The 12142-nt window shown below is 45.0% G+C and overlaps 2 protein-coding genes across 3 annotated transcripts in view; one reads left to right on the forward strand and one right to left on the reverse strand.

Annotated features, from left to right (window-relative positions):
- Positions 1–12142, forward strand: part of RIN2 (Ras and Rab interactor 2) — a 231250-nt gene that overhangs the window by 11783 nt on the left and 207325 nt on the right. The gene's annotated exons all lie outside the window — the stretch shown is intronic.
- LOC122916305 (pyridoxal-dependent decarboxylase domain-containing protein 1-like) lies at positions 1807–4444 on the reverse strand. Its single transcript, XM_044263539.1, is given in 3 exon segments — positions 1807–2188; positions 2190–4423; positions 4426–4444. Coding segments are annotated over 3 exon segments (2358 nt in total). The 3' UTR covers positions 1807–2083.

Raw genomic sequence — 12142 nt, forward strand, 5'->3', positions numbered from 1 at the left:
TTCCAAACTTCCTCTTGTCGTTGAGTTCTAGCTTCAGAGCATTGTGGTCTGAAAATATGCAGGGAATGATCCCAATCTTTTGAGACCGGTTGAGTCCTGATTTAGGACCGAGGATGTGATCTATTCTGGAGAATGTTCCATGTGCACTAGAGAAGAATGTATATTCTGTTGCTTTGGGATGAAATGTTCTGAATATATCTGTGATGTCCATCTGTTCCAGAAAGGCCTTTATTTCCTTTTTGATCTTTTGCTTGGGTGATCTGTCCATTTCAGTGAGGAGAGTGTTAAAGTCCCCTACTATTATTGTATTATTGTTGATGTGTTTCTTTGATTTTGTTATTAATTGGTTTATATAGTTGGCTGCTCCCACGTTGGGGGCATAGATATTTAAAATTGTTAGATCTTCTTGTTGGACAGACCCTTTGAGTATGATAGAGTGTCCTTCCTCATCTCTTATTATAGTCTTTGGCTTAAAATCCAATTGATCTGATATAAGGATTGCCACTCCTGCTTTCTTCTGCTGTCCATTAGCATGGTAAATTCTTTTCCACCCCCTCACTTTAAATCTGGAGGTGTCTTCGGGCTTAAAATGAGTTTCTTGGAGGCAACATATAGATGGGTTTTGTTTTTTTATCCATTCTGATACCCTGTGTCTTTTGATTGGGGCATTTAGCCCATTAACATTCAGGGTAACTATTTTTTTTTTTTCCCCCCACTGGTAACAATTTCAAGAACCTTTATTAAACCAACATTCAAATAGTGTCTTAAGGGTGAAATTCTGTTTCAGCAAAACCAATTTAACAATTCCAAATATATATAAAAACGTTTAAAAATTAATCTTGTTAAAGGTGATAATTTCCCCTTTCCATTTTATCTGCTATACTTCATTGCACCAAATAAACAGGGAAGACTAATCATCTGCACCAAAAAAAAAAAAAAAAAATTACATATTGACAAGTGCCAAATGTCAGAGATCACATCCAATCAGAGTCTAATTATAGGCTTAATACGGTGTAACTAAGGCTTCCAACAGGACAGTCCACAAGCCCAGTGTGAATCCCCACTACCTTGAGGCGGCCGTAGCCTGACTTGGCCGGACTGAAGGCACAGGGGCCGTTACCTAGGATAAATGAAGAGACGCGTTAATTCTGGAGAAGTAGAAACGGGCAGTAATTAAGGGCTTACTTCTAGTTATTTCCGCAGTGGTTGGCTTGCCTAGCCCGAGCGAGGGGACGTCGCTGGTTCTTGTTTCTGAGCTGGGCCCAAAGAGGTGAGTTGCTAGTGGGGAGAAGCCACAGAAGCTCCCATGTCAACCGGGTCAAAGATCTACTTGTTCTAGAATTGGAACTTAGTTCACATTGGTTAAGAGGAGCATCTCTATCAGGTTTTCAGATATTAAACGTAGAAATGAGCACAGCCTGCACCTATGTGCCAATTTAAAAGCTTTACCCATATTTAAAAATATACATATATATGGTCAAGAGTTTTACAGTTACTCTTCATAGATAGTCCTTTAATGTGTTTACAAATAGTACATAAAGGGAGGCATGACCTGCGGCGGGGGGCTCCCGGCCCCCACAGCCCCGGGGAAGCAGCAGCGGGCACAGGAGGCCCGGGCTCAGGCTCGCTCACTATCCCACTGAATCCGTCTCCTCCGAGCCGAATCCACACCCGCCGAGCGCTGCGGCCCCACCAAACCGAGCGCCCGCCCGGCCCGCTGTCCCCGCCACCGGGTGGCGCGAGCCCAGCGCGCTCTAACGAAAGCGGCCTCCGCGCGAGTGCTCCCAGGGGCGGGCACTTGAGCGCTAAGTGTTGTGAATCAAAGTGTTTACGTAACGGGGGAAACCGGTGCGAACTACAGCTGGGCAGACAGAAACGACAGGAGTTGCTCCACAGACCCATGGAATGAGACAATCAACTGCCCTTCTAAGAAGTCTGGCTTTCAGGCACAGATGTGTGCAAGAACGCCAGCTCCGCACAAACAACAGTCCTTTCTCGCGCATTAGCACGTGGCACGGTTCACATTGTCAGTAGAACTTCTTCCCTGAAACGATACTACAGTCTCCAAGCCCAACACTGACTTTTATCTTAAGCTCTCCGGTTCTTCTACCTGCGGACAGTCGTCTTCCGGGCGCTGGGCCCCGCTCCGGAGGGCACCCGTCTGCTCGGCGTCCTGCGGGGGCGCGAGTGCCGGGAGGGGGCTCGGGGCTGCCGGGCTCCGGGGTGTTGGGCTCGGGCGCGCCGCTCAGCTGCTCCGCCTTCTCCAGGTGTTCACTGTGGCTGACCGAGCTGGTCTCGCTCAGAGCGTCGGAACCTCTCAGGGACCTCCTGAAAGGCTTCTGGCCTGGAAGTCTCTGCTTCGTGCGCGTGCCCGAGGGGGTCTGCGGGGGTGTGACGCCTGTGCCTTGTACCTTGTAGACATAGGTGTGTTCCGTGGACTCCAGGGAGCCTGCTGTTAAGTTAAAGGTTCTTCCCTTCTGTGAAGCTTGTACCGGAGAAAACCAGTTGAGCACGGACCCCACGACGGGGATCTGTCGCAGCACCCCCTCTTCCAGAAGCCGCTCCTCGTTTGCCTTCTGCAGCTGAACCTGGGCTTCCTGGATCCCTTTTCGAACCACCTCTGTCATGTTTTCTAGAAGCCGTGAGTTCTCCTCAATTTCTCGGGCTGTGACCGCAATGGTCTCTACCAGTTCTGAAATATCCACATCGTCACTCGCCATGCCAATGTAGATGCAGCTCTTCATGCTTTTGTACTCAGGGCCCATTTTAAACGTAAGGTCGGATTCCAGTTCATTTAACTTTTTCAGGAGCGCAGCATGGATTTTTTCCCCTTCTGGATCTAATTTCAAACTGCTCTTGTCATCGTTAGCATGTTCGTACCTGACAACTCCTATTCCATGCCAGTTCGGGTCATCAACGTGCAGGAGACCTGCCGTGGCTGTCACCTCCTGCTTGAACTCCTCCCGCAGCTACAGGGTGCAGGTCAGGACCGGCAGCTTGCTCTGCACGCAGGCCGCGAGCTGATCCACATCCTCCCCCCGCGTGCCTAAAACTGCCGCGGTCATCAAAGGGCTGAACCGGATGCACACGCCCTCCACTTCCAGGTCCATGACCGTGAGGCCGCTCGTGGGCACCAGCTGTTTGAGCTGCTCTCCCAGCCAGCGATTCAGGGCGTCACAGCAGTGTCTTTCCCAGCCGACTGCTGAAGGTGCCGCGCTGGGCACGGAGACGGTTCTGGGCACTGGATCTGAGCCTGGTAATTCCTGGAAAAACCTGAACACCACAACTGGAGAACTGAGCTCATCTTCCACCAGGATTTTGATGTGGTTCACTTTCTTCAAACTTTCTTGTAACCGCTGACTCAGTTGGCAGGCGTGCTTAATCCTCTCCACAATCCCATCAAGCCCCAAGTACTGTAAAGACAACCACAGCGGCAGGGCACGGAGTTTGTCCGCTGGCTTGTTTGATGTAAGACCGGCAACTAAAGTCAAGGCTGGGTCGTCGTGTTTATAAAGGGTGACCGCAGGGACAGCCGGCAAGCCCAGCCATGGACCTGGAGTCAATGTCATGCTGTCACATTTGGTCGCAGCCAGCACTGATGAGGAGACATAACCTAGAGCCAAGGTTGCCAGATTCACACCCTCCACGTGAAGCCACATGCCATACTGCTCACAGAGTTCTTTTAAACGTCCGATCTTGTCCGTGTGCCCTATTGCCGCGGTTCCAGCATTTGCTACAAGCAACAGGGGCAGTTTTCCTCGTTCTATATCATCTTTAATCAGTTTCTCCAGGAAGGCAACATCCATCTGATGCTGGGATCCAAACATGGTGTTACATGGCACACGACACAAGCAGGGGAAGGGCAACCGGAGCTGATTACAAAGGTACTGGCCCAGGCCAGGCCTAGCAGCAGCGCTAAGATATATGACAGGTTTTTTATTATATAACACATTGAAACCATCCACTACGAAGTCTTCATAACGAGAATGAATAGCAAGCCTGCAGATCTTTGCAAGTCCTTCTCTTTCTTCTTCGTGGAAATAGGCGCAGCCATTTTCATACCTGAAAATTCTGCATAGCCATAATGTAGTGTCTGAAAGTATCCTGGTCATAAGTTTTCTAAGCTTCTCTTTGTCCAGGGTTGAAATATAAGCTCCCAGACTATGCCCCAGCAAAGCTATATGACCTTGTTCTCCAATATTCTGGATTCGGGCACTCTGGGGCTCCTCGTCTTCATCTCCGTGCATCAGGTTCTGAACTAACTGGAGGAGGCTCACCATGTCTTGTCCACTGCCTTGGAGTGGCCCCGGAATATCTCCTGATGATTTCTTTCCATTTTCTTCCTCTGTTCTTCTCTGACTGTCCTCTAGCATCTTCATGGCCTCTTTCAAGTTTTTTCCCATCTCAGCTAATGTAGGGTCTGCTTCTCCAGGGACGCGTCCATGGCTGAGGCGGCCGGCGGAGGCCGATGGAGGCTCCGCGGACCAAGTGCTACTTCCGCCTCCCGCCTCAGGGTAACTATTGAGAGATATGAATTTAGTGCCATTGTATTGCCTGTAAGGTGACTGTTACTGTATATTGTCTCTGTTCCTTTGTGATCTACCACTTGTACACTCTCTCTTTGCTTAGAGGACCCCTTTCAATATTTCCTGTAGAGCTGGTTTGGTGTTTGCAAATTCTTTCAGTTTTTGTTTGCCCTGGAAGCTCTTAATCTCTCCTTCTATTTTCAATGATAGCCTAGCTGGATATAGTATTCTTGGCTGCATGTTTTTCTCGTTTATTGCTCTGAATATATCATGCCAGCTCTTTCTGGCCTGCCAGGTCTCTGTGGATAAGTCTGCTGCCAATCTAATATTTTTACCATTGTATGTTACAGACTTCTTTTCCCGGGCTGCTTTCAGGATTTTCTCTTTGTCACTAAGACTTGTAAATTTTACTATTAGGTGACGTGGTGTTGGCCTATTCTTATTGATTTTGAGGGGCATTCTCTGAACCTCCTGAATTTTGATGCTTGTTCCCTTTGCCATATTGGGGAAATTCTCCCCAATAATTCTCTCCAGTATACCTTCTGCTCCCCCCTCTCTCTTTTCTTCTTCTGGAATCCCAATTATTCTAATGTTGTTTCATCTTATGGTGTCACTCATCTCTCGAATTCTCCCCTTGTTGTCCAGTAGCTATTTGTCCCTCTTTTGCTCAGCTTCTTTACTCTCTGTCATTTGGTCTTCTATATCGCTAATTTTTTCTTCTGCCTCATTTATCCTAGCTGTGAGAGCCTCCATTTTTTATTGCACCTCATTAATAGCTTTTTAAATTTCAACTTGGTTAGATTTTAGTTCTTTTATTTCTCCAGAAAGGGCTTTTATATCTCTGGAGAGGGTTTCTCTAATATCCTCCATGCCTTTTTCGAGCCCTGCTAGAACCTTGAGAATTGTCATTCTGAACTCTAGATCTGACATATTACCAATGTCTATTGATTAGGTCCCTAGCCTTCGGTACTGCCTCTTGTTCTTTTTTTTGTGGTGAATTTTTCCACCTTGTCATTTTGTCCAAATAAGAGTATATGAAGGAGCAAGTAAAATAGTAAAAGGGTGGCAACAACCCCAGGAAAATATGCTTTAACCAAATCAGAAGAGATTCCAAATCATGAGGGGGGAGAAAGGGGATAAAAAGAGGTTCAGAAAGAAAGCAAGAAAAAGAAAAAAAAAGAAAGAAAGAAAGAAAGAAAAGAAAAGAATTAAAAAAGAAAACAAATAAAGAAAAGTATAAAAAAGAAAAATATATGTATTAGATAAACTAGTTAAAAAAGAAAAGGGTAAAAGTTAAAAAAAATTTTAGCAGAAGAAGAGAAAAAAAAATGAAAAAGAAAAAAAAATTAAATTAACTGCAAGACTAAAGAATCATAGGGAGGAAGCCATGAGTTCCGTGCTTTGCTTTCTCCTCCTCTGGAATTCTGCTGCTCTCCTTGGTATTGAAACTGCACTCCTTGGTAGGTGAACTTGGTCTTGGCTGGATTTCTTGTTGATCTTCTGGGGGAGGGGCCTGGTGTAGTGATTCTCAAGTGTCTTTGCCCCAGGCGGAATTGCACCACCCTCACCCGGCGCTGGGCTGAGTAATCTGCTAGGGTTAGCTTTCAGGAGCTTTTGTTCCCTGAGCGCTTTCCGTAGAGTTCCGGAGGACGGGAATACAAATGGCGGCCTCCTGGTCTCCGGCCCGGAGGAGCCGAGAGCCTGGGGCCCCACTCCTCAGTGCGCCCTCAGAGAACAGCATCCAGTTACTCCTGTCTGCCTGACCTCCAGCCGCGCTCTGAGCTCGTCGAGCCTGCGACCAGTTCAAGGTAACCCCAAGCTGCGAGCTTACTGTCGGCTCTGTCTCTGTAGCCGGCTTTCCCGTTCTAATACCCGCAAGCTCTGCAACACTCAGACACCCCCAATCCTTCTGTGACCCTGCGGGACCTGAGGCCACGCTGACCCCCTGTGGGTTTCGCCCCAGTTTAGCCTCTGGAGCTATGTCCCTCAGCGGAACAGACTTTTAAAAGTCCTGATTTTGTGCTCCGTTGCTCCACCGCTTGCCAGGAGCCGGCCCCTTCCCCCGTGGTCTATCTTACCGTCACTTTGGATTCACTTCTCCACCAGTCCTACCTTTCAGAAAGTGGTTGTTTTTCTGTTTCTACAATTGCTGTTATTCTCTTCGATCTGCGATGGATTTGCAGGTGTTTTCAATCTTTAGATAAGCTATCTAGCTGATCTCCTGCTAGCTGAAGTAGTCTCAGCCTGCTACTTCTCTGCCATCTTGACTCCTCCTCCTGCACTACTGGATATTTACCCCAAAGTTACAGATGTAGTGAAAATGAGGGGCATGTGCACCCGAATGTTCATAGCAGCAATGTCTACAATAACCAGACTGTTGAAGGAGTCGAGATGACAACAAATGAATGCATAAAGAAGATGTGGTACATATATACAATGGAATATTACTCAGCCATCAGAAAGGATGAATATCTACCATTTACATCGACATGGATGGAACTGGAAGGTATTATGCTAATTAAAATAACTCAGTTAGAGAAAGACAGTTATCATATGGTTTCACTCATATGTGGAACATAAGGAATAGTGCAGAGGGCAGTAGGGGAAGGGAGGGAAAACCTAATGGGAAGAAATCAGAGAGGGAGACAAACTATGAGACTCTTGACTGTGGGAAACAAACTAAAGGTTGTGGAAGGGGAAGTGGGTGGGAGGATGGGATAACTGGGCGATAGGTATTAAGGAAGGCACGTGATGTGATGAGCACTGAGTGTTATATGCAACTAATGAATCATTGGACACTACTGTAGTATATGTTGGCTAATTGAATTCATATAAAATAAAAAAAGAAAGTCATGGAGTGTTATATATATTATATATTCTATAATATATAACTCATAATATATTATGTACATACAGTTTAAAAGGGATAAACTTAATTTTATATAAAACTCATGGTCATGCCCTTGCTTTCCACTCAACCAGCACCAGGCACCATGACCTTTGGGGTTCTTTTGTTCTAACCCTGGGGTTCTGTCTGTGGAATAGCTACTCTCATACACAAGCAGGATTTGGAGCCCTTTGCCGGTTCCCCTCTTTTTGCTCCTGGACAGCTGGTCAAGGCAAAGCTCAAGCTCCTGAACTCGGCTCACATAGTGCAACCCGACTCAAGTGTCACTTCTCCCTTCCTGACCCCAGCCCCCAAGCCCGGTTCACTGAAGCAGGAAAGGGAGCCTGGGGATAGCTTGAGAGGATAGGGTCATAGCACAGCACAAGGCTCTCAACCTACTGACTTGGGTTTCCAGAGGAAGTCAGAGAGGAATGTGGACTGGGCACATCATATTTTTCTTGGAGTAGCAAGTGATAAAAGCAATATTTTTGCAACTAGAGAAGAAATGGGGAAAAGATCAAGAGCCAGCGGATACAGAGGATGGGAGAGGAATCTTGAGATGTAATTTTCCCTTGTCTTCTCCCTCTGTGGCACATGAAGGAATTGAAAATGCCTACAGAAAATCATTCTATTATTTCATTTTTACACACTCAGTGATGTTATTTTTAATAGTGACTGTGATCACAGTTGCTGTATTATTAGGAACTTTGCAGTTCTCTTATGATCCCCCAAGCACAGTCATCTGGCCTCTGGCACACCCTAAGCCAACAGGAGGCCAAGCTGTGGCTCATCTAGCACTTGCCTATCTGGAGCCCCCAGCACCTAACAGGGCCATCAGGAGATGACCGAAACCAGCCACAGAGAGGGAATGGACAGCTCGTTTCCAAATCAATGGTCAAGAGCCACCCATAATGTTTGCCCACTTCTTTAAGCCATCAGCTACCATGTCTGGCATTCCCCCACTCCTGAGAAGGGTGCAGAGGGCTTCCTGCCCTGGCAACTTCTCATTTGCATTTGCTTCCAGGGTATTTTTTACAAAATTCTACTTTAATTTCCTGTTTGATCCATTCATTTTTTAATAGGATACTCTTTAACCTCCATGCATTTATGGTCCTTCCAAATTTCTTTTTGTGGTTGACTTCAAGTTTCATAACATTGTGGTCTGAAAACATTCATGGCATGATCTCAATCTTTATGTGCTGGTTGAGAGCTGATTCTGGAGAATGTTCCATGTGCACTAGAAAAGAATGTGTGTTCTGCTGCTTTAGGGTGAAATGCTCTGAATATATCTGTTAAGTCCATCTGATCCAGGGTGTCATTCAAAGCCCTAGTTTCCTTGTTGATCTTTTGCTTAGATGACCTGTCTGTCGCTGTGAGTGGGATGTTAAAGTCCCCAAAAGCATTGTTGTTGATGAATTTCTTTAATTTCGTTATTAATTGGTTTATGTATTTGGCTACTCCTAAGTTAGGGTCATAAATATTTACAATTGTTAGATCTTCTTGTTGGATAGACTCCTTTATTATGATAATATAGTGTCCTTCTTCATCTCTTAGTACAGTTTTTGGTTTAAAATCTAGATTGTCTGATATAAGGATGGCTACTCCAGTTTTCTTTTGATGCCCATTAGCATGAGAAATGGTTCTCCATGCCCCCCTCCTCCTACTTTCAATCTGGAGATGTCTTTCAGTCTAAAATGGTTTTCATATTGATGGGTCTTATTTTGTTTATCCAACCTGATACCCTGTGTCTCTTGATGGGAGTATTTTGTCCCCTTACATTTGGAGTAATTATTGAAATATATGAATTGAGTTCCGTGATATTACCTGTAAAGTCGCTGTTTCTGTAGATTGGCTATGTTACTTTTGGGGTCACTCTCTCTTCAAAGTACCCTGTTTAATATTTCTTGCAGGGCTGGTTTAGTGTTAACAAATTATTTCAGTTTTTGTCTGTCTTGGAATCTCTTGATCTCTCCTATTCTGAATGACAGTGTTGCTGGATAAAATATTCATGGCTGCATATTTTTGCCATTTAGCTCATTGAATATACCATGCCAGTTCTTTCTGGCCTGCCAGATCTCTGTGGACAGGTCTGCTGCCAGCCTTATGTATCTACGTTGGTAGGTTAAGGGCCCCTTGTCCCATGTTGCTTTAAGGATTTTCTCTTTATCTTTGTAATTTGCAAGCTATGCTATAATATGTTGAGGTGCTAATCTATTTCTGTTGATTTTGAGGTGGATTCTCTGTGCCTCCTGGACTTGAATGCCTATTTTCTTACCCAGATTAGAAAAATTCTCAGTTAAATTTTGTTCAAATAAACCCCTGCCCCTTTCTCCCTTTCTCCTACATCTTCTAGGACTCCTATAATATGGATATTATTTCTTGTGATCTAATAGGTGTCTTTCCCTCTTCAGCTTCCTTATTTTCCATCATTTTATCTTTTATATCACTAATTCACTCTCTTGATTTGTTCGTCCTCATTTTTTTTTTAAGGTTTTGTTTATTTATTTGACAGATGGAGATCACAAGTAGGCAGAGAGGCAGGCAGAGGGAGAGAGAGGGGCAAGCAGGCTCCCTACTGAGCAGAGAGCCCGATGCGGGGCTGGATCCCAGGACCCTGGGATCATGACCTGAGCTGAAGGCAGAGGCTTAACCCACTGAGCCACCCAGGTGCCCCCATCCTCGTTTTTATGACCTTCACTTGGGACTGTATCTCTTTTAGTTTCAGCCTGACTAGATTTCAGTTATTTATTTCTATAGTAAGGTATTCTCTAGTGTCTTCTATGCTTTTTTCTAGCTCAGCTAGTATCTTTATAATCATTGTTTTAAATTATACTTCAGACATCTTACTTATATCCACATTGATTAAATCCTGTCTGTGAGTGCTACCTTCTGTTCTTTCTTTTGGGGTGAATTTCTCCATCTTGTTATTTTGTCAAGAAAAGAAAAAAAAAAAGAAAGGAAGAAAGAGAAAACAGCAACAACAACAAAAACAGAAAGCCAACAACAAAGAAACCCTAGATCCTGGGTGTATTTTCATCTGCTTATAAAAAGAAACTAGATCCCAAAATAAGAAAGAAAAATGTATATGTATGGGTGTGTGTATGTGTGTGTGTATGTGTGTGTGTTTGTGTGTGTCTCTGTATGTGTGTGTGTGTGTGTATTTGAAAATAAAATACAATACAATGAAAGAAAAAAATACATAAGATATATATATATAAATAAGAATAAAAAAGAATTGAAAAAAGAAAATAACTGGGAAAATAATACTAAAAGACTAAGGAATAAAAATACAAAGAATGCTGTATACTGTTTTCCCTAGGAGCTGAAGCTTTGCAGCCCTCTGTGATCAATAAACTTGTGAGCTAGTTGTTTGTGCTAGTCTTCTGGACAAAGAGCCTGTTGCTCTGATTCTCGTGTGGACTTGAGCTAATAGAAGTGTACCTCCAGTGAGCAGAGAGGCAGGACTCTGTTTAAGCAGCTCCAGATTACAGCAGGTGCTGCTGTTTTGCTCCCCGACTGCTTTCAGCACCGACAGGCAGGATGAATATGGTGATGCCCTGCTCGCTAGCCCTGGAGCTGAAAGTTCACATCCCCTACTCTTCAGTGTGCCCTTACAGAAGAGCAGTTAATCACCCTTGTCTCCTCCATTTCTGTCAGAACTCTGTGTTCACCTGGCTTGTGATTGAGTGTTTTTATCTCAGGCACCCACCAAACTTTACCCACTCCTGGGGCATGGACTGTACCATTCCACCCTGGGGGAGGGGGTGCTTGCTGTGGTTCTGCTACTAGCTGGGCCCCTGTCCAGAGAGTGTCACCTGACCATGTGTGGGTTTGCAGTTTATGGCAACACTGAGCAGAAAGCTGGCACCTAGACTCGTTGCTCTCAACCAGCTCCCCTACTGTTATCCTTGGGAGTTCTGCTGCTCTCAGCCTCCCTCCCCATCCATTCTTTTTGTGACCCCCTGAGACCACGCTGTCCCACCTGGAATTCCACCCCACTTCCCCGCTTGAGTACCTTTAAGCCAGGGATGTCCCCTGGCTTTAGGGGACTTCTAAAAGTTCTGATTTTGCTCCCCGCTGGTTATAATACTTTGTGGTAGCCTCCTTAACCAGGCTTCCCCCTGCCCCCACCATATCCTCAGATACATAGCTCTGGATTCAGGTCTCCACACCTATCTTCCAAATGGTGGTCACTTTTCTACTGGTAGACTTGCAGCATTTATTTTCTCAGATTTCTGGTTGAGTTCTCAGATGTTCAGAATGATTTGATATCTAGCTGTAATCCAGGGACCAGAGAAACTTAGGGTCCCCTACTCCTCCACCATCTTTACTGCTCCCCCCAATTCTCATCTTTTATTAACAAATAATTTCGAATAAAAGATGGGTTATAGTTTTTCTCTTTATTATTATTATTTTTTTCAGTTGGCTCCACACCCAGCATGGAGCCCAACATGCGGCTTGAACTCACAACCCTGAGATCAAGACCTGACCCGAGATCAAGAGTCCGATGCCTCACCAACAGAGCCACCTAGCCTACCCCTCTTTTTTATTATTTTTAAAAGAGGTAAACTATAACAACATTCACCATCTTAAGCATTTCTCAGTGTATGTTTCAGTGGCAATAACATTCGCAATGCTTTACAACCGTCATCGCCGCAGAACTCTCTTCACCTTATGAAACGGAAACCCTGCACTCCTTAAACATGAGCTCCTCACCTCTAATCCCCGT

The sequence above is a fragment of the Neovison vison genome, chromosome 8 (assembly GCF_020171115.1).
Source record: "Neovison vison isolate M4711 chromosome 8, ASM_NN_V1, whole genome shotgun sequence".
NCBI lineage: Eukaryota > Metazoa > Chordata > Mammalia > Carnivora > Mustelidae > Neogale > Neogale vison.